The sequence below is a fragment of the Corylus avellana genome, chromosome ca1 (genome assembly GCF_901000735.1).
Source record: "Corylus avellana chromosome ca1, CavTom2PMs-1.0".
Classification (NCBI taxonomy): Eukaryota; Viridiplantae; Streptophyta; class Magnoliopsida; order Fagales; family Betulaceae; genus Corylus; species Corylus avellana.
Window position 1 is genome coordinate 49,697,119 of NC_081541.1, and position 22,038 is coordinate 49,719,156.

General features: G+C 35.5%; 4 protein-coding genes across 7 annotated transcripts in view; all 4 read right to left on the minus strand.

Annotated features, from left to right (window-relative positions):
• Window positions 1-190: 190 nt before the first annotated feature.
• LOC132166460 (protein SRG1-like) lies at window positions 191-2,682 on the minus strand. Its single transcript, XM_059577280.1, has 4 exons — window positions 2,308-2,682; window positions 1,422-1,660; window positions 851-1,175; window positions 191-594 (listed from the first exon to the last, which is right to left on the minus strand). The coding sequence occupies exons 1-4, from the start codon at window positions 2,563-2,565 to the stop codon at window positions 328-330; spliced, it is 1,089 nt and encodes a 362-aa protein (XP_059433263.1). The 5' UTR covers window positions 2,566-2,682; the 3' UTR covers window positions 191-327.
• A 4,092-nt stretch (window positions 2,683-6,774) lies between these two features.
• Window positions 6,775-11,800, minus strand: LOC132162770 (transcription factor GTE12). Of its 3 annotated transcripts, none has more exons than XM_059573008.1 (11): window positions 11,679-11,800; window positions 9,435-10,265; window positions 9,144-9,201; window positions 8,929-9,072; window positions 8,786-8,850; window positions 8,629-8,689; window positions 8,454-8,537; window positions 8,242-8,357; window positions 8,009-8,075; window positions 7,224-7,345; window positions 6,775-7,130 (listed from the first exon to the last, which is right to left on the minus strand). In XM_059573008.1, exons 2-11 carry the CDS (start codon window positions 10,254-10,256, stop codon window positions 6,939-6,941), a joined length of 1,731 nt encoding a protein of 576 aa, XP_059428991.1. In that variant the 5' UTR covers window positions 10,257-10,265; window positions 11,679-11,800; the 3' UTR covers window positions 6,775-6,938. The 3 variants fall into 3 exon arrangements, with proteins under 3 accessions (XP_059428991.1, XP_059428997.1, XP_059428985.1); XM_059573014.1 differs by having other exon boundaries at window positions 8,629-8,680; window positions 9,435-10,368; XM_059573002.1 differs by having other exon boundaries at window positions 9,435-10,368.
• A 745-nt stretch (window positions 11,801-12,545) lies between these two features.
• LOC132183402 (probable LRR receptor-like serine/threonine-protein kinase At5g63710) lies at window positions 12,546-15,959 on the minus strand. 2 transcript variants are annotated; one of them, XM_059596841.1, is made up of 5 exons: window positions 15,871-15,959; window positions 15,147-15,218; window positions 14,753-14,824; window positions 13,711-13,764; window positions 12,546-12,789 (listed from the first exon to the last, which is right to left on the minus strand). In XM_059596841.1, coding segments are annotated over exons 1-5 (231 nt in total). In that variant the 5' UTR covers window positions 15,903-15,959; the 3' UTR covers window positions 12,546-12,788. The 2 variants fall into 2 exon arrangements, with proteins under 2 accessions (XP_059452824.1, XP_059452818.1); XM_059596835.1 differs by lacking the exon at window positions 12,546-12,789 and having other exon boundaries at window positions 13,596-13,764.
• LOC132183419 (pentatricopeptide repeat-containing protein At3g24000, mitochondrial) overlaps window positions 15,872-22,038 on the minus strand; it is an 8,790-nt gene continuing 2,623 nt past the window's right edge. Inside the window, 2 exon segments of the mRNA XM_059596852.1 lie at window positions 15,872-19,074; window positions 21,016-21,255. Coding sequence (XP_059452835.1) covers window positions 15,964-19,074; window positions 21,016-21,255 — 3,351 coding nt within the window. The 3' untranslated portion in view covers window positions 15,872-15,963.

Here is a 22,038-nt window from a genome sequence, read left to right on the forward strand (position 1 = left end):
AAACGGGCTTTAAGTCAAAAAAGTTTTTTTTTTGCAAAATGTTCATTTTTAAGCTTTTGTTAAAAAGTGTATTTTGGTCATTTTGAGTAAAAAAAAGTAAGAAGAGTACTTTTGAAATTTTTTATTAAACAAGTCAACTTTTATTTAACACGACTTTTTAGATACTATAAATATTTTTTAAGCTCTCTAAATCAATCACAAAAAAGCCTTAAGTATTAATAAATAAAGTTCATTGAAATTCACTCAAGATAGAACATACAGATTCTTGCACCTCACCTTTGTGGCTACTCAACTCCTGCTTAATTTCTTCTCTTTTGCCTGATACATTCAACATGTGTTGCCTTCACCCTTTTCTATTCTCATGAAATCAAGGTAAGACTTTCCTTTTAGTTTTCGATCAAAAAAGTCTTTAAAATACTTCTCCAAAGGAACTTTCCTAAAGATTGGTGGGTTATGAGGAGAAATAAGGCTGGCTGCAGGGCCCAATTCTGAGTCTAGCTTTGAACTATAAAATGTTGCAATTGAGAGCCTCTCTTTTGTTGAGTTTACAGTTGATCTATGCTCAATGCTCCGATAAATGCCATTGCTTACAATCTGCAGGAAAGACAAAAAATTTAGTAACAATATTCTGGATTATTCTTCTCTTTTGGCAACTGAAATTGAGTTTAAGCTAATTCTATAAGTGTGTTTGGCACTCGATTGCGTATACAAAAAGTGCGATTTTAAACTAAATTGCAGAAAAAGTTTCGTTTGGGAATGCATTTCCAAAAATTTGTGATTTGAAAAACATTGAAAATTTTCAAATCGCAAACCCAAACGGATCCATAGTTATATCAAAGTGAAGTAGCACCTCCATGATATCTCCAATATTGACTACAAAAGCATGTGGAAGAGGTTTAACAGAAACCCATCTCCCATCCTTTCGGATTTGTAGGCCTTCTGTTTCGTTGAGCTGATAGAGAATTGTTAGAGCATCAGCATCAGAATGAGGAGTGAAGCCAATGGTCTTATTGGGTTCAGGGCATGGAGGATAGTAATTCATTCTCATTGACTGAACTCCATCACTAAAAAGCTCTACCATTTCTTCAGCATCCATCTTCAAAGCTTTAGCCATGTGACCTAAGATTGCAATGGCCAGCTTTTTCACCTCCATAGAGTAAGCTTGGAGGGTATTTCTGCGGCACAAATATGAAGTTGAAATTATTAAATCATCGCTTGTCCTAAAAGCTTAAACTGATTGGAAATAGTAAAATTAATCATTTAATCAGTATTTTAACACTCCTCCTCACATGAGGACAAAAAACTCGTTTAAGCTGATAAGAAATAAGAAATTTAATAATTTAATCAATACTTTAACACTATTCTCAAGTGTGGGCTCGAATTAGAGCTTTTAAAACCAAACTGTAGAGGTATAGAGAAACCTGAGCTTTGGAGGAAGCTTGTCAAAGAGGCTTTGATTGAGTGGAAGAGTAGTTACATAGAACATGTCCGACCAGTCTAGCTTCTGTTCCTCTGAAACCACAAAGAGTTGTCCAAATCCCTCCTGATTGTCTGGCTTTTGCCAAAGCTTCTTCTTTTCTTCATAGGGAAGTTTGAAAAAGTTGTCAATTTCTGTCCTGAATTCTTCCAGCAAAGAAGTACCAACTCCATGGTTTGTAACCTGTTCTCAACAGTATAAGAACTATTGTGCTAACAGAACACTTACTGAGAATTTTATTAATTACAAATAAAATTTAAGTTTATTGCAAGTACCTATCGCTTTATGTGAATAATGAAGAGCGTTCACATTTGACACAGTAAATATTTAACTAAAGAAATTTTTATTTTTATTTATTTTAAAAACTTTCTTTTTCAAAGATTTAAACCATCGTAAAATATTTAATTGAAAATTGAGGGTGAATTTGACAGAGTTAAGGTTCGAACTTTTAGTTCTGATACTATATTAAATCACTACTTATCTCAAAAGCTTAAGCTGGATAAGAAGAAGTAAATCTAATTATTTAATCAAATACTTTAACAAAGAAGAAAAAATATTTCGAAAGTAAAAATAAAAATAGTTTTGAATGTTTTATGACATAAAAGTACAATTAGATTTGAGTATTTTGTGTTTTTTATCTTATCAGTTAATATTTTTCTTGTTTTAAAATACTTTATACCACACAAATATTTTATTTTACTATATCAACAAGTGAAAAAACTCTTAAATCAACAATAATTGAAAAATACTAATGATAGAAGGATTATTAGACAAGGGGAAGAAATATCTAATAACTATTAAAATATCTAATAATTAATTGAAGTACATACTTGGAAGAATCCCCAGTCTTTGCAGGCAGAGTGCAGCTTCTCCAACTCAGAGCTCATGGAATCTTCAACAACCAATCTCTCAAGATCGATGACGGGCACCGTTGGAAGGGATAACTCATCGGAGACGATCGAAGGGTCCTGACCTTCTCGCACGTATCTCGATGGGATGTGGGCGATGGATTTCTTGGCTAGTTCCTGAACACTAGGCACTATGATAGATTTTCCAAAGTTAACTGCTGCTTCTGTTTGTGACTCCATGGATACGCTGAAGCAGGTTGAGGAAGAGAAAAGCGAGGCTTTTTGTCAATAGCCGATTGTAGAGAGAGAGAGAGAGAGAAAGAAAGAGAGAGCAGGGAGGCTGTTGGCGTACCTTGAAATTTCCCCGTCTGAGACTCTGAATGATGACAAGTTTGGAGTTGGGACACATGTCATTCGTTGGTGGAATTTTTTTTCGAAAAAATAAGGCTTCGTGTCAATAATTTGTTCATATTTTTTTGTCATATTCTTCTATAAATTTAATAGTTATTCACCATTGATTTGTGTAGAATCTCTATAAATTTACAAATCTAACGGTTGATTTGTAAGGTGAAATAAGAAAAAATATTGGCACTAAACGTATATTGATATGTGAAAATGCCTGGTATCAATATTTTAGACAAATTATTAGAAAAATATGGGAAAAGGCTTTGTACCAATAATTTTTCCATATTAATTAATGTTTAGGGCCAATATTTTTTTTTTAAAAGGAAAATCATTCTTATCTCATTAATAGAGAAGCTAAGAGCATTAAAACTCTTACAATTACAGAACATAACGTTCTGAAAGATCATAGCCGAAGCTAAAAAATTAAAGCCGTAACTAAAAGATTACACATTAAAGAAGCCAAACATCCGCTAACTTCTAACTAATCTCCAGTTAGAATAACAGATCTACGCTAGGCAGACATAAACTAATACATAAGTAGCTCTTATTCCTCGATTCTGAGATCAAAAGAACTCCATGCCGACACACATCCTTCTCGACCCGAAAGCTAGGATATTGTTTACATCCACAACTCCAGGGGTCTAGACCAAAATAACAAGCAAGCAGATCAAGAGAGAGGACATAGCCTTATTACAAGCAGCAAGAAAAACAAAGAAAATACGGGGAAAGCAACAACTTAACCAAAATACAGAGAAAATCAAAGCAATACAACTGAAAAATTTTTTTTATAAAAATTTTTTTTTTGAAAAAAATAGAAGAAGAAAAAAAAAGAGCATACTAGGCAAATGACAGCAGCCGAAAAAAAAACCGATCGCATACTTATCAGAGATCGATGGGTAGGTGGCTTTTGAGGGACATGTGACTCAGTTTTTCAGCTCTTTGTTTAGAGAATAAATCATTTTTATTTTAATATTAATATATTTTTAAAAAAATATATCTTATTTAAATTTATTATGTTAAGCTTGACTTGACTCAGAGGGCCCTAGTGAATTAAACTCTATCTGGCATGTGGGTGACCAAAAAGATGACCGTTGGAGAGAGTTGTGAGAGGACACGAGAACGAGGCAACATATTCCATGGAAGACAAACCTTGGAATCTGAACTTGTAAGCGACATCTGAGGTCCAAGGAAAAGATACATATGTAAGAAATAATGCAGCTTGGCCTAGATTTTGACAAACAATTCTCGAAAGAAGATTTTTCTTTTTTTTTCTTTTGTTTATTTAAAATGACTTGCTTTTTAAAATTATTATTATATTTAAAATTTAATATTTTAAATTTTAATCTAATAATAATTTAATATTTTAAATGTCATACCACCTTTAAAAAGACAAAAAAAAGAACAAAAGATTACTCCATTTCGAATGGAGATTTTTGGCTGCCAAAGAGAATCAGCCAAGCGTCTACTAAATTTATTTTTTTATTTTTTTCTAATTGGATAGGAAAGAGGTTATAAGGAGGGGAAGCGTCTACCAAATTTAAAACCGAGAATCACTAATTAAAAATTGATCAAATTATATATCAAATTCACTGGCCTTCATGAATAACTGATCTGAAATTGGTATCAACAAAAGTATATAAAACCGAGATAGCATTTTGAGGCATTAGATGACTGAATTCCTTTAGGGTGATACCATTTCTAAAGGGTTAACTTCCACCCTTAAGTTTTAGTTTTGATTCCAGAAACGAGTTTTTAGGCATTAGAACCCAAATATTACCTCATCAAAATTTAGCTAATATCACTCAAATATCTCAAAATACAACCCAAAAAAACTTGTTATTTCTCATGGAAATTTCATCAAACATATAGAATGCAAAAACATAAACAACAATGACCAAAAACAAAAAAAAAAACACCAAAAATCTTTCTTCTCATATAATCGTGTTTTTTTATATAAAAAAATAAAAATAAAAAAACAACAGAATTTTCGTTTTTCAATTTTTTTTTAATTTTTTATAGGCAGCCACATCAGCGTTAGACGATGCTGGGCTGCCTCTAGGATGCCGGATAGCATGACTACTCGATTTCTGGTGGTTTTTGAAGCATCGTTACTTTTTTTTTTCAAATTGAATAAGGGAAAAAAGGCTACAGGGAAGAAGCATCGTTACTTGATTCAAAAAAATTGTGGTTTTATATTTTACTAGCTTTCGTGTACATATTTCGGACCTAGTATAATCCATACAAAGAATTGTGGGACTACATAGAATATAAGAAATAATATATAAGGGGATTTAGAATATTACAAATAATAATGGAGTTGCCTAAACATCTCTGTCGTTGGATGTATGGCGTGTATCATCCAAATGTTCATCAATGCTAATAAAAATTTCAGATCTTAAAGAAGTAGAAAAGAATATAATAAAAATAATTCAATTATACAAAATATAAAGATTTGTGTGATTCGACTTAATAAATTTATATCTATCATCGGAAACGACCTGGAAAAAATTTATTATCAAAAGATTGAGTACAAATAATAATAGAGATGCAGTCACACAACATATTAATTATATGTTTTATTGTGCCACAAGTTTAGCTTGGGTCGGTTTGTGTAAGACAATTAATCCCACCAATATTTAATCAGTGTATTTTATTATGGTACGAATTTTAGTTGAGTTTAATTTTAATTAGAATTGAATTCGTTGAAATTGAGACGTGTCTCATAAAACACAGACCAAGTAATGCTGGGGCTAATCATCTTAATTAATTCTTAAAGAAAGTAATGACGATTTATTGAGATGAGTTTGAATTTGTGCTACACATTGAGAAGTTGATTTGTCTTGATCAGAAACGTGGTTGGGAATGTTAAATATATTAAATTCATTGATTGCAAATTCGTCAAACCATGTGCCTCAACTTTACAAAAGAAAATTAGAAGTAAGCATGTTTTCTTGCGAACGTGCTTAGAAAATACATCACTTTTTGAGTAAAAAAATTGGATACAAATCATTTTACGGAAAATGTCTTGACTTGACTAAAATAGTTTTTTCTTCTTTTTTTCCGTATGACTTTATTAGCCCCAATAAATCTTGGAGACTATAGTGAGGGAAATCTTCCATGTAAGGATGTTGTTTCTGAAGCTTGTACTCATTTGTTTGGCTCATTTTATATTAGGTAATTGGCTACGTACACAATTGTTTGGTCTTCTCTTACAAGGGATGCAAAGAAACACAACAAAGCTGCTAATAATACCATCAAAGGTGGTAGTTTATTGGTTCCTAGATTAAAATTTTCAATTAATTTGGTAAATATTAGAACATAAGTTTGACTATCGCAATGAAAATCATGAAAACCGGCTTGAATCTCACTAATATCCTAGTGAAACTGTGTCAAGCTATAACTCATCTCGGTTTGAGGGAGCGCCTGCAACCCTCTACTTTGCAACTATCTTAGGCCTTTCCTATCGATATTACTATGGTCTTGCCAAGTACAAAAGCCACATTTGGTTACCTCCGTCTATCCTCTTTGCTTATAAATTATTATTTTTTATTTTTTTAATAAAAAAAAGAGCTGCCAAGAGTCGTTACATGACATGATCTGTATAGTGATCTACACTAAGCATATGCCAAGAGGACGCAATACGTACGCAGTATGTTTTTTTGGGTGCACCCTCATCCCGGTTATTATTCTTTTCATGTCAAAGGCAGAATTGTCACTTATGGGACCACCTAGACAACGCCATAATAAATAAGTAAAGCTTAAACCACCTCCAACTATCACTTAGGGTTAAAATAGATGGAAAATCCTTGCATGCGCTACACCAGACCCTTTCTTTTGCATTTAATTTCCCAAAATTTCCTTTAGAATTATTAGAAAAAATTATTTAACCAACTCAATAGAACTCAAGATCAAACCGAACTCATAATCAATTAAGCCAAGTTTAAATATAAAAGTTGAACTTGAGCTCTTCGTGCTCAATTGGAATACTTTACAGCCCTAATTAGTGTGAGGTTTAACAAATCTAGGTAAAAATATAGGTACATGTAGCACAAAGAGAATTTTATATTACTACGTAAACATTTTCGTTTCATTAAAACAAAAAAATATGCATTTACAATGTCTCTTTTCCCCCTCCTAACTATAGGATGATATAAACAAGCAGAGCTGGAAAAAAGAACAAATCAAACTATAGAACAGGGAGTTCAACTTCATGAAAAAATCTCCCCTTCCTCCCCATCTACATTCAGATTCACCTCATAATCATCTTCCATGGACTCAACTTTGATAAACAGACCTAGCTGCTCTAATAGGGTTCGCGTGTGAGACAAAGAACAGCCAAGCAACATATCCAGTTCCTTCTGAATCCACAAATTCTCTTCAAGATCAACAGTTTTTTCCACCTGCATGGAGAAGAAAAACATCCGATGCAACTCCTAAGTAATAAAGAAAATTAAATTCTATAAAATGTGAAAAACTATTAATCAAATCTAGACCTTGTGAACCGCAGCACGAGCAGCTTCCCTTTCTCGTTCCCGCTTCTGCTTCAGATCAAGCTCTTCCTTCATTCGTGAGGCAGCTTCAGCCACTCTAATTTGGGCTTCAATCTTAGCCCTCTCTGCAAGTAAAAATTCAGTCATCAACTAAAAAGAAATACCCCAAGGAAGCTGACGGGAATCTGAAAACCACATGCAGGAGAGAGAGAGAGAGAGAGAGAGGTTTAAAAATTTGTAATTACAAGCCCTAACAAAAAAAGTCACTTCAATAAGCCCCCTACACACTGTCAACCCCAAATTAATAAGATCAATTATCCAGATACCCAAAAAAAAAAAAGTGCCGGAAAATAGTTGGTGTGTTTAGCAACATACTCATTTTTATCATTTCTCTAAAAAAAAGTCAAACCTCTTTTTTTCCTATTACCAAACAACTTTCTTTCACTTTTCTCTTACAAAAATTTCAAATTTCATTTCACTTTTATATCACATCAATCATTTCTTATTAATATTCAAACAAAAAACCCACAACAAAACTCTTTACCAAACGGGCCCAGTAGCTCTATATGTGATCTTTAGAAATAAGCACAAAGAAACAAGCAATGATTTCACCCCGAAGGAGCCAGCTAAATATTGTGTCCTTTGTGCTACATAAAATGTTTCATGAGCGTGAATTGCACAGTCAAAGTAATGCCATCAAAACCATAAGGTTAAAGGTTCCTCATGACCCTTGCAAACAGATGTACCGTTCTTTGTACGTAAGGAAAATATTAAGGTGCTTAACTCACCTTCACGTTGTCTCCTTTCCAATCTTTCCTTTTCCTGCTGCATCTTCAAAGGATCAGCTTTATTACCCTAACCATAAACAAGAAAGTGGCATGTATGAGCAACTATAAAAACATAGTACCAGAGGATATCAAATATTACATCATGAGATTGTCCTAATTTGGCATCTAATTTATTTTTTCAAAAGCAGAAATTAAATCTTGCATAATCAAGAATTTATCCAAAATAATCTTACATTGTCAAGCAGTGTCTTTTCTTGTGCTTTAAGAATCGTTTCTGCATAGCGGCTCTTCAGCATTGCCACACGGAGGGCCTTCTTAGGTGAAAGTTGTACATCAAAATCTGGACATCCTATAACACAGACAAAAAAAACACACCAAACTTACAGGCTGTTAGTTTGCCATGTCAAACAGTGACAAGTAACACTTAAATTCAGGTATCACTGACCTCCTTGGGAAGCAGAATCTGTAGTAGAAAGTGTGGTCTGGGAAGTAAGGCATGCATTTTCATCGTCAAAAGCACATACACCCCCTTCATATCGTCACCAACAGCATGAAATCGATGAAATCGACAAAAAACTAGAAAATATCATATTTATAGTCAAATAAAATCAGTCACCCACCATCAGAATCTGGACCTGTCTTCCTCATTTGGGACACTGACATGCTTTTAGCCTGACAATCCTAAATATGAATAGAGGTTTTAATCATCTCATGGCGAGAAAATCTCTTAACTTCCAAACATATTCATGAAATCAATGAAGATAATGTCAAGCATACCTGAATGGAAGCATCCACACCACACACACGATGATCTCTACCCAATGATCTTTCCGAAGATAAATCTGAAACAAAAGAGATTATCCATGAACCAATTCAATACTGGATAACCAAAAGAAGCAGCAAAGAAAAGACCAACTAACCGCTTGAGGATGTATGGGTTGAATCACAAGGTAGTATGCATTGGCATGTAATGTCACCACATCTACCACATTTGCGAGCAATCGAGCTCAATGGAACTTTTGCATTGACAGAGCCACAAGCATGTCTACTACCACTGTCAACTCCTATAGGACAAATTGCCAATTAGCTCCTATAAATATCCATAAAGCAGGAAGCACACTCTTCCACTCAATACCTTTTTGAAAGTCTTTTCCTGTTGACTTTCGTGTGCAGTTCCGTGCTGTCTTGGCTAGCTGTGGCAATGAACAGAACATACACAACTCAGAGCAGAAAAAACCTCTCATAATAGAAAAAATGAAGGGGGGAAAATGGCAATCTAATGTCTACAACCCACAATAAGTCACATAAGTTAGAGTCCGGAGAACTCAAATTGGCTAAACAAGAAAAGTTTCTTCTAGCTTATTCATTATTATCACACAAATAGAAAAGCATTTCCACTCATGAATACCATTAACATATTACTTACTTCAACATCTCTTCCATCAGAACTCCTTGTGACCTTCTCAACAGATGGCACTGACCTCTTAAGCAACAAAATATTATGCGAAGGAGGTGCTTTATCAACATTCTGTCTTGTATCATTAGTCTCCTTCACTCGTCCATTCAAAAGTTTCCCTTGCCCAACCTTCAAGCTTTCAAGATTCCACTTTTCCTCAAAAGCTTTCCATCTTGTCTCAAAAATGTTGTTTAATTCCACTGCCATTTTGTGGACGCTATTATCAGGAGGATTGTAAAGCATTGCATTGGAAAAGGTCAGTCTAATGTCAGCCTCAAATTCCTCTGTGCCAAAATACATATTCTTCACTAGTTTGGACTTTATTGTTCCCAAATCCATGGGGTTCTTTATAACTGAGAAATAATCTGGAATGTTTAATACCACAGGATCCACTGGTTGGTTGAAAACCCAACCAGCAGGATGACTCATCAGTTTTTTCAAAATGGTAGAACACTGTGAAGTCGCACTGCGGTCCATCTTTTGCCTCTTCTCCCTTTGACACTCTGTCATCTGTTGGGGTCCACGCTTGTTAGACCCTGGCATAGAGGATTTTGACTTCAAATACTCGGGATCCAACTTCTTTCCACCACCAGGACAACTCACGGAGTTGTGCATCTTTTTCATCTCAGATTGATTACTTGCATTCACAAAACTACTGTGATTCTGCTCATCAACAAATGAGACCCGCTGCCCCTGCTCACATGATCCTGTGCCAGGAGCAGCTTCTATTCTTTTCTTGGAGAACTTAAGCATGAAGTTCTTGTTTGATACAATGGTTTCAGCCGCAATCATATTGAGAAACTGCAAGAATTGAACAAGGCCAGTCTCAGCGGTTGACCTTTTCAATACACTGACACTGAGCAAAAACTATGCATGACAGTGATAAGAGGCGCGACAACCACCACTGAAAAAGATTTTGAAGCAGATAAGCACCACCAAAAAATATTTGTTGAGCTAGCATGCTAATGATAGTCTTGTTTAAAAGAGTAAAATGGCTACTAACAAAAGAGATAAATAGTTAAATTTGATATCATAATTAATACAAGCAGAAGGTACAAGATAATAGCGTTCAATCTCAGATACCAGACTGATAAGCAACTTTCACATTAAAGTTTGTATCCTCATACAAAAGAGAATAGCCACTTTAAGTACTGTCTTATATAAACTTTGTTCAAGCACAGTACATAAGTTCATTAAGAAACTACATTTCCTCTTAATAACAGAAGCAAAACACACTAATATCACAAGATGGGTTCAGGTTTAATGACTCTCGCTCTCTCATACACCTGCACATGCAGGCGTACAGGCATAGTTAGGCCTTTCTGATAATTGGATTGCACATGGACAATTCCCATGTATCTATTATTGCATTGCGACAGCCATTTATCTTATAGGTCAATGCATGTGAAGCCATTAATCTTAGACACGTGACACACGGTGCAAAATCTTCATCAAAATAAGTAATCACATAAATAGAGATGATAAAACTATTATAATAGCTTAAGAAAAAGAACTGAAAAGACGACAATTTAAACAACAAAAACTTAAAAAATGAAAACCCAAGTGATAAGGACACAGCAACATAAAGAGACATCCCCAAATTCACGCTTCAAAGTCTATAACATAGGAAGAACTTCTGATAGAGGGCCTAATAAACTTATATGATAAATAAATAAATAAATTGCAATTGCAGCATCATTCATGAATCACGAATCTCTTTATCGCTTGACTGTTGGGTCAAAGTTCTCCGCCAAGGTTGAGAAGATGTATACTTCTAACTCCAAACCCAAATTCAAACCCCAACCCCAAACCCAAATCCTAAACCTAAACCCAGATTCAAATCCTATCCCTCCCCAAATCCAAACCCTAACCCAAAACACAAATCCAAACCCTACCCTTAAACCCTAAACCCAAATTCAAACCCTATCCCTCTCCGAATTCAAACCCTAACCTCAAACCCAAACCCAAATCCAAACCCTATCCCAAACCCAAATCCAAATCCTAGCCTAAAACCCTAAACCCAGATGCAAACCATATCCCTCTCCGAATTCAAACCCTAACCCCACCCAAATCCAAACCCTAAGCCCACCCAACTTCAAAACCTAGCCCTAGTTCCAGTTCCGGTGGTGAATATGATTATTCGGCGAAGCGAAGCAACCAAACGACCAGAAAAATTGAAGAAAAGTAATAGAAGTTAGGGTTTCGAGAACTTACAGTCCGTCCAATCGACCGCCGGAGATGAAGCGAGGTTCTCTGAGACTACCGAGGGTAGTCTGAGAGACTGAGAGAGAGAGTTACGGCGGAGAGACGACTCCACGAGGTACAAGTAAAGGGTCTAAAGAGACTAAAGCGGGCGAACGAGAGTTAAAATTACGTTTTTGTACCTAGGTCATACACGAATGACGAATCCAGCCGTCATTGTCTCGGGTCGTCTTGTCGGGTCAAATCGACATGTCTGGATACCCATTTTATTTGTTACTCTTTAAACTCACATAACCCATTTATCACATTTAATTTACACCAGGGGATATTGTGTGTTTTAAGTGATTTTCTTTTAATATCTTTAAAGTGATTAATATAACTAGTTACTTAAAATACTTATTTATCACACGTATTTCACATCAGTTAATATTGAATATTTTAAATGACTTTTTTTTTTTTTTTTTTAACTGACTGATATAAGAAGTCACTTAAAATACTTAATTATCACACTTTTTTTTTTTTTTCTAATCGCTTAATTATCACACTTATTTCGCAAAGGATATGATTGAGTGTTTTAAGTAACTTTCTTTTATTTTTTTAAAGTGATTGATATAAGAAGTTACTTAAAATATCTACTTATTACACTTATTATCGGTTAATATTATGTGTTTTAAATTTTTTTATTTTTTAAGTAACTGATAAAAAGTTACATAAAATATGACGCGCCACCTGATATAAAATATTTGTGAATACTAGCATTTTAAAATTGAAGTGCATATATAATGCTAATTACTAGTCTATTTGAGAATCAATTTAAAATTTGTATTGCCAAAATTAAGGGAGAGGATATTGCTCTAACAATACATACATAGTTTTCGAGCAGCCAATTTCTTCATGCTTAATCACCCCCACAATTTGAAGCAAAATCTGGGCAATTTTTCATACTTGAAAGCAACCCACATTGAACGAAGCTTAATTTGTAGCATCCTTCCTCTTGCTAGGGGGATTCAACCGATCTAATTCAACTTTAACTTTGAAGTATTTACCCCATCTCACTCCATTGGCATTGATGTCCACCTCTTCAACTATTCTCACCAAGGACCCAATTTGTTTCTCAACTTCTCTATTCATACATACGAATGGCAGATAACGGGTTTAGACTCAAAAGTATAAATTCTTAAAAGAGTAATGTTACATACTATTATTTTATCTTCTTATAGTTGATGTAGCCTTTAAAATTATTATTTGATCAAGTGATCCATACTCAATCTAATTGTAATTTTTTAAAGCAACACCAACTTTAAGAAAATAGAAAGATGCTATGTAGCATTACTCTTTCAGAATAAACAAATACCTATTAAACAACCATCAACAAAGGCATACCTCCTTTATTTTTTTTTTGAAAAAAGTACACATACTTCTATCAAACTTTTATGATACTGTGCGATTTGTATGACTAGATGTGTAGACAATATGCATGAGATTAGCCGCTTTAGTTGAATCTTTTATTCTGGTTGGAGGATAAATTACCAAACGTCTAGCATTCACTCATGCTTGGTGCCAATGGGTTTTGTATTTGAGAGAAAAAGAAAGAAAGAAAAAATGGGCTATGCCTTTGCAATATGAAATATGACTATTAAGTAATAATGTCAGGACACTTTGAATTCCATAAGAGAAATTTTTAATTTTTAATTTTTTTTCCAAAACTATTAGATTATATATAGAAAGAGTAGTATGAGAGAAGGGGCATTTTCGATTTTATGTAATCTATTGGAAATCTATTGCAGCGTCACAAACTTTTTTTGTTTTCACGCCATAAAGTTAATTATCTATATATATATAATGCAACGGAGCCATCATAATATCATTTGAGAGACATTGCGACTTTTTATCATTCAGGACTTCCTTACTAAACGGTATGTCGGTTATAATCAATTCTCACATTGAATGCCAATGAAGATACCAAAATAAAAGACAACTTTTTAGAGTACTTAAAAAGTGTCGTCCAGTCCAAAGTACAAGACACAGCACAAAAGTTACAAACCAAAATACATTGAATGCCAATGAAGAGCTTCCATTAGATAAATCACTTATACTCCTACATTTAAATCATATATGGGATTATAAGCCACAAAGATCTGCAATATAGAAAGAAAAGGCAGAAATACACTTTTGCTTCCTGAAATTTTAGCCTATGTTCAATTTTTGTCCCTAGAATGTAAGAGGTACCAATTTCATTTCATAGAAGTTTTAAATGGCCGAGGCTGTGACGGTCACTCCATTGGTGGGGGAAGAGGGCTATTTTGAGGTGGTGCTTAATGTAACGGGAGCCACTCTCTCTATGGGGCTGACTTTTGGGGTGACGAAAAAAGACTCAAGGATTTTTTTTTGGTTATTGAAACGGATCAACATCATGAAAGAGTTTCTGCTTCAAATATTAAGGGGAAGAGGGAGCTCAAAAATTTAGAATGCTCCATTAATTTTGAGGCTAGAGGTTGTGGCTCTAGTCGGGGTAAAGCCATGACTGCTTTGTGGGTTTAGGGCTTTTTTGGGGTTTGCCATGCGGAGAAGGATCCTCTCCATTTCATTTGAAATGGAGGGGATCCATTTAGTTGTTTTAGGGGGGGCATTTTTGTCTAAATGAGAAACAAGGAGCCTAGAAATGACAAAATTACCCCCTAAAAACAACCAAGGATCCAAGTCCCTACTTTGTGGGCTTAGGGCTTTTTTGGGTGTTAGGGTCTTCTTATGGGATCTTTTGTGGGTTAGCTTTGATTTTTCTGTGTATTTAGGGACACCTTATGCTTTTTGATATATACAATATTACTTATTAAAAAAACAGAATTTTTAAATGGTAGCAAATGTCATGTTTTCGTCCATCAGTTCCAAAATGCACATTTGCCTGAGAAGAAGAGGCTGATGTATCAGGGTCATAATCTATGCATGGCCAAAAGGACCCCATTGCTACCTTTAAAATTTTTAAGGGACGAAAATTTTAGGGATGAAAATTGACTTTGGGTTAACTTTCAGGGACCAAAAGAGTATTTCAGCCTAAAGAAAATTAACCAACAGATGTAAACACTCACAAGCCTTTCAGAGAAGTTAATTTGGAAGAAGTAGATGGTATTGAACCTTCAAAAGAGTTTCCTTGAATGTTCCTACAAAAACATTCATGATTCATGAGCAACTGATTGTAAACTGGAATGAAATACATTTCATGAGGAAAATAGAATTATTAAGTAGGTAGTGCATTGAAAACCTAGCTTGTCATTCAAGTATGACTGAACAAAAATAAAGAGAAAAGTTCTAATAATATCATCCTACAATGTTTCAAGAGTCAACCAATTTCCTATGAATTTAGGTACCTGACCAGTGAGCTCAGTGTTTGATCCCAACCGGCGACAAATAGAAATATTTCCTCAAAAAAGAAACATGATCTCAGCTAGTAAATTTTTTTGTTGATATGGTCGATCATCTTACATTACACACAGGTTCAGTAGATTAGCAAATGTTTGTGGAATCTCACCACTAACTCCAGAAGTATCATAGTACCTGTTAAGGCAAAAAAAAAAATGATAACAAATTCTGTTGCAATTTGATAGTAGTCCCATAATAAATAAAAGGGGTATAGGGTAATGGTCATGCAAACATATGAAGTAGGTGGGCCAAACCAGACAGCACGAGCTCAATCGCATTGATGAAGAGATGATACAAAGTTTCCTCTTCCTACCTAACTGGCAACGCATGAATGAGTAATTTCCAAATGAAACACTGATTGATCCATTTTCTACTGTAAATAAAAAAACAATGCATTACTAGTCCCAGTCCAGGATGCACTCAGCAGCAGCCCATGGCCTTTTCTTGACTGCATAATTTCCAAATTTAAGGTTAAAATTTAGCAGTATAGTTCCCATGTTTGTATTACAAATTTAGCATATGAATTTCGAAATGAAAGCAATAAGTTTATAAGTACAAATAATCATGCCAAATTGAAGAATAGCTAATTAAAACAATTGCAATAAGGTTCCCATGTTAGTAGCAAATGAATTCCTATTCCAAAATTTCAATGGAACCAATAATATTAAATACAGAGATATTGTACAAAAAATGAACTCTCAACATCAAACAGGATGGCCGTTTATGAATAACCAAGAATGAAAACTAATTTGTAATCTCCAATAGATGACAGGATTCGAAACCTAACCTATACCCACTGCAGATTAACTCAACCTTCATCTGCAAGTCACTACTGTGTACTCTTCACAACGCTAATAAACTGAGCTCATAATTAGCTTCATTACCAATAATCAGAACAAGAACACTTCCCACCGCTAAAACAGTGAAACCGGTATGGATCCCTCAATATGATTTTCCGCCCAACAATTCCACTAACAAACTTGTAAACAGAATGGCAATCACCACAAACACGAAGATTCTTGAAAATCCTGATGGGTGAACCTTCTGGAGTGTTGATCAATCCAAATGCAAGAGCAATTCTCTCACTGTGGTTCCAAAGATTGTGCTCCTTTTGTTCTTCATCTAAATCATGCAGTGAATGGGTTATATCAGTAACATAACCTGCTTCTTTTATCATCATCCTAAGCTCTCCCAACTTGGTGTATATCTGTTCTGTCTCTGGATGGGACTGGTCTCCCATCCCAAATGAACTGACCTTATTCTTCAACTTGACCCAACTGCATGCAGGCTTCTTCTTTATGCTATTATATCCCATTTGCATCCTCACATTCTCTACATCCTCCCATCTCCCAGTAGTTGCACATACATTTGAATAAAGAACATAAGCTGAGTCATCTGATGGAGCTAACTCAAAAAGACGACCTGCAGCTTTCCTGGCAAGCTCCAAATTGCCATGGATTTTGCATGCAGACAGCAAGCTCCGCCAGACAATGTCGTTTGCCGGGACTGGCATCTCTTTAATAAAAGTTTCAGCCTCAGCAAGCCTTCCGGATCGCCCAAGAAGATCAATTATGCATACACAATGCTCTATTCCTACTGGGACACCAAATTCTGTAGTCATTGACGCATAGAACGCAAGACCCTCATCCACAAGGCCTGCATGACTGCATGCAGATAGGAGACAGACAAATGTGACATGATCAGGTTTTAGCCCCAGTTTTAGCATTTCATGAAAAGTTTCCCTAGCCTTTTGGAAACACCCATGTCTGGCAAAAGCTGACATCAATATGTTCCATGATAATCGTGACCTGTTGCTTGGTAGGGGAAGTATTCGTAACACGGCGTCCATTTCCCCACATTTTCCATACATATCCATCACAGTATTCAAAACATAATGATCTGAGTCAAACCCAAGTTTAATTGCCAAACCGTGAAACTGTTGGCCTTCATCCAGTATGGCCAAGTTAGCAGTAACAGAAAGAGCCAAAGAGAAGCTGAACTGATCTAAATCTACTGCATTGCGTCTCATTTGTGAAATAAGTCTTAAAGCCTCTTCCCCATGGCCATGATGAGCATTTGCAGTGATTACAGCATTCCATGTGACAGAGTTCTTATCAGCCAAATAACAAAAAATGTAATTACTAGAGTTCAGATCACCACACTTGGCATACATTGTGATAAGGGAATTCTGCACATACTTTTCTGATTCAAATCCTGTCTGAACTACAAGTGCATGGATAGGCATCCCATGTTTTAGTAGATTATACATAGTCAAGCAAGCACCAAGAACATTTGCAATGGTAATGTAGTTTGCAGGTACACCATCTTCTCTCATCAACTTAAATGCTTCTACTGCTTCATTGGATTCTTCATTCTCAGAATGACCACCTATGAGTGCATTCCAACTTATTTCGTCTCGCATGGGCATTGTTTGGAATACTTTTTTTGCTTCGACCATCATACCAGACTTTCCATACATGGTAACTAATACATTGCCAACGATCAAGTTGTCATGTAAGCCAGCAAGGTTTACAAGGGCATGAACAATCTTGCCTACAACAAGAAATTCAGGGTCCGAACAGGCAGCCAATACATTTGCAAAAGTCACATGGTTTATTGCTTTTTTCATCCGAATCATTTCAGCAAAAAGTTCTAAGGCATATAGGCACTTCTGATCCTGAACATAGCTTGTCAGCATGGAGTTCCACGAGATTAAATCCTTGTCTGGCATTTTCTGGAACACCAACTCTGCATCCTCAGAACTTCCAGCCTCAGAATACATATTTATAAGAGTATTGCATACGCAAACGTTTGATTCCAGTCCCATTTTTACTACTAGACCCTGAATTGCTCTGCCCCCCTTCAGATTATTCACAGAACCGCATACTGTTAACAAAGTTGAAACTGTTGTAGAATCTATCTTTTCATGGACACGACACATCCAGTAAAAATATCTTAATGATTCTTCACAAAGCCCATTATGTGCATTTGCTGCAATGATTGAATTCCATGAGATTGTGTCGTGTTTATCCATGTGATCAAAGACATAGCAGGCTGCCTCCACGCGACCAAAACTACCAAACATCGATATGAGGGAGTTTTCAACAGAAACATTAGTCTCTAATCCAGACTTTACAACGTGTCCAAGAACTTGATTACCCAACTGTTCATCCCCAAGCATCCCGCTGGAACTAATGACTGTAGCAAGTGTGTTTTCATTGCAACATACACCTTCGCGCCTCATTCGCCGATATATGTCTATAGATTGTCCCAAATCTCCATTATCTGAATACCCAACTATCAATGAAGTCCAAGTGACTACGTTCCGCCCAGGCATCTCCTCAAAGTGCTTCAGGCCCGAAGAAACTAGGCCATAGGAGCAATAGAAATTCAAAAGAGAAGTTCCCACAAAAACATCAGAAGACAAACCAATCTTAACAACAAAACCATGGAGTTGAAGTCCTTCAAATAACATACAATCCGACCTGTCACACGCTGTTACCAAACTAGCCATCAGAAACCCACTTGTCTTGACACCATGTCCACACATTTCACGAAAGAATCTAAACGCTTCCGGGTAAAGGCCGACTCGAACAAACCCCGACATCATGTTACTCCAAGACGCTTCATTTCTTTCACACATTTTATCGAACACATTCCAAGCACGTTCTATATGACCGAATTTCGAATACATGTTTATTAAAGTATTCGAATGAAATACACTCAAACGCACTAAACCCTTTACGCATAGTCCATGAACTGCTCTCCCCACAATTTCGTGGGTAACATCCGAGAAACCCTTTTGAGCGATACTCGCGATATCCGGGTTCGGGTGGTATGAGAGGAATGAGAAGCCATGGTTTGTGGGCTCTTCTGTGCATGGGAAGGAAATGGACACTGGCTTGAAGTGGTTTAGGACCGAAAAAAAGTATGTACAAGTGGTTGTGGGGAGTTTGAGAGCTGGAGAGAGTTTTCTGCAGCACCTAGCCAGCTTTGGCGACTTTTCCGGGTTGTCGATGCCCTTGTTTATAAGGTCGCTGCTCTGTTCAATTAGTTATATGGCGGAGATAAGATTGGACTCGCAGGAATGATAAGACACCCAAACATGACGGAAGGGTACGTTTGGTATATATATATATATATATATATATATATATTGTTTTGTATTATTTTCAAAATGATGAATATCCAAAAAAAAAAAAAAAAAGTTTTGAAATTATATTTGAATGAGAGAATTTAAAACAAAATAAAATAAAATAAAAAATAATTATACCCAAACGTGCACTTCCAACCATTGAGAAACTCTTTAAGGTGTAAGATTGAAATGGTGATCGACTTCTAAGAGTTGAACTAGAACGTTTAGTTTGAGAGGGGGACAAAAGTTAATTTTTAAGGTATATTTATTTATTTATTTTGGGACAACCCTATGGCTTAGGGGCCCCCCAAGCCAAAGAGTGGTTCCGCCCATGCCACCTCTAGTTGTTAGAATTGTTTCTGACAAGCAATGTTCACAAAGAGTGGTATGTTTCTTATTATTTGATTAGATTCAAATTTTTGTAAAGCATAGATATAGATCTAGATCAAAGACGCATAATCTCATCATAAAAATATAATATGTTATATCAAAGCATGGTTGTAGATGCTCTATGCTTTAGGCATATTGAATCCATGCATGGTTGTTTAGATCCATGGCATGTGCAAGTTAAGACCCATAATAACAAGAAAAAGAGTTTTTGCATGTTTGTCTTCTTTGAATCTTGTTGATCGGAGAAATTGTTTACATGGGTTATTGATGGATACCCGAGGTTGGGTCGTGACCGAATGGGATTCATATAGCTCTTTTTGGATATGAGAAACCACTAGAGCTCATTTCGAGCATAAAAGACCACAATAGAGAATATTGTAGCAGGTCAATGAAGACATCAACTCTTCGCATGCTAGTGACGCCAACATTTTTCTTACTTGAAATGATAAATGATCGAGAATGATTTCTATATGGACTTAGCATAAACTGGGTTCTATGTGCCTTCCAATGGGAAATTGACACATCACAACAACCAAATAAGAGGAAGATGAAAACATATGATTTTTACCCATTCTCAAGAAATCAATTGACAAAACACCATTTTTCCATTCAAGAGAAAACCCACACCACCATGAAAGAGATCACTCTGTACATTGGTTCTAGCCTCTCATTTTCTTTTATATCTGCAAATAAAACACATCAATCAAATTGCTGCACAACAAAATATATCCAAAACATGAAACAAAAATCATAAAAGTTTTAAAATCATACATGTATAAGGTATACAACACTGATTAGGCCCTTAAATCAACCTTATTTCAAAACCCAATCCCATCCTTTCGACAGGAAGATAGGTTGTGCATTAAGATTTGTTGACTGATGCGAGCTGAGAGAGACTTTGATAACCACTCAGTGGCATGGGTTTCCTCATGAATGGGAAAAAAAGTGTTTTGTCAATTGATTTCTTGAGGAGAATGGGTATAAATTCGGTGTTTTCGTCATCTTCTCATTTGGTGCGATAAACTAAACTAACGTGTCTGTTTCCTATTGGCGGGCATAAAAGATCTAATTTGTGCCATATTTTATTCCTACATCCTTCGCCTCCCTCAAAGTGGATTCATATGTCCAGCTAGTACTCGTGGCAAAGCAAATAATAAAATAGTTTTCCTTGGCCATGTTGATGCAACTCATATTCCCTCACTTGCATTTGAAAACCACAAAATTTAATTATAAAAAATAAAAAAATAAAAACCAATTCCAAGAACTCTGATAAACCCATGTGTAAAATAATCTCATATATATTGAGAAAACACATGTATCCTTCCTAAGCAGACTGCAAATCAGTAGATTCAAAGCAAAAACAAAAACAAAAACAAAACTAAACGAATGGGAATGGGCCAGTGCTACACTTTCCTGCTACTTTCGGATTTTCCAGTTATGAGATGTCCGTGGTGCACTTGCAATGCCTTCATAGTAACGGGCTTCAAGCTTTCGGCCGTTCCAGGACTTCACAAAATCCGAGAAATGTTCATGTGCAGACTTAGAGGAAAGATCAGAGAAAAACACGTTTTTCTCTTCTTTCAACCAGGTAGCAAACTCATTATTCTTTGAGAAATAGTCATCATTGGACAGCTCTTGGACATCAAGCTTCTTGCAAAATAATAATAATAATAAAAGAAAATCAGGGAATGGATATTCAAAGATAAATTTGAATACCTTCACCACCAAACACTTGAAGGTACACAATCAACTAATAGAAATAAAACATGAAAGTTCCATACTCCAGCAATTCCTTCAACTGTCCAAACCACACTAGCCTTCTAAAGAATAACGTTTAGAATGGTAAACAAATGATACTAAAAATAAATAAATAAACTTTTTAGTTCTTCCTTCTTTGCCTTAAAAAATCCAACATGCAAATTATAAGTTAGATGGTCTGCATTAAAGATGGTCTCAATTAATGAAACTGAGGAAGAAAAATGCGTAGGTTCTACAACAGCTCCCATTTTATTGCCAGGACAACAGAAATTCCAAACCAGGTCGAATATGAGTATTTGAGTGCTGCTTTCATTAAGACCTTTTATCATCCAATTCACCTAAAGTGGTGAACAGTGGACAAGTTCATAAACTCCATCAACGGGTTCTCAAACAATTTTGTCTGTAACTCAACAACTAATTGCAACTATTCTTAAATATGCTATATTATTAGCATGATACTATTGATACTGTGCAATGTGGATGAAGTAGCAAAGTTCTGGTATCTTAAATTGCATCATTAGTTAAAAAGTACATATAGCAAACACTCTAATTTTCAAGTTTTCTATGTATTCCACTCTATAATCTAAACTCCAGATTCATTTTAATTGAATCCTGGTGCCAAAAATTCAAATTAAATTGATTTCGTATCAGACATTCTTACAAACATTATAT

Excerpts from the sequence above, each read along its gene's own strand:
- LOC132166460 (XM_059577280.1), bottom strand. The coding sequence starts at position 2,565 with ATGGAGTCACAAACAGAAGCAGCAGTTAACTTTGGAAAATCTATCATA. Across the intron at positions 1,661-2,307 it reads AAGACTGGGGATTCTTCCAA|GTTACAAACCATGGAGTTGG; the intron begins GTATGTACTTCA and ends TGTTGAGAACAG. Across the intron at positions 1,176-1,421 it reads AAGCTTCCTCCAAAGCTCAG|AAATACCCTCCAAGCTTACT; the intron begins GTTTCTCTATAC and ends TTTGTGCCGCAG.
- LOC132162770 (XM_059573008.1), bottom strand. The coding sequence starts at position 10,256 with ATGATTGCGGCTGAAACCATTGTATCAAACAAGAACTTCATGCTTAAG. Across the intron at positions 8,358-8,453 it reads AGATTCTGCTTCCCAAGGAG|GATGTCCAGATTTTGATGTA; the intron begins GTCAGTGATACC and ends TCTGTGTTATAG. Across the intron at positions 7,346-8,008 it reads GGAAAGGAGACAACGTGAAG|AGAGGGCTAAGATTGAAGCC; the intron begins GTGAGTTAAGCA and ends TTTTACTTGCAG.
- LOC132183402 (XM_059596835.1), bottom strand. The coding sequence starts at position 15,902 with ATGAAGGTTGAGTTAATCTGCAGTGGGTATAG. Across the intron at positions 14,825-15,146 it reads CTACTGAACCTGTGTGTAAT|GAACATTCAAGGAAACTCTT; the intron begins GTAAGATGATCG and ends ATGTTTTTGTAG. Across the intron at positions 13,765-14,752 it reads TTAACTTCTCTGAAAGGCTT|GAGTATAAGTGATTTATCTA; the intron begins GTGAGTGTTTAC and ends ATTTAAATGTAG.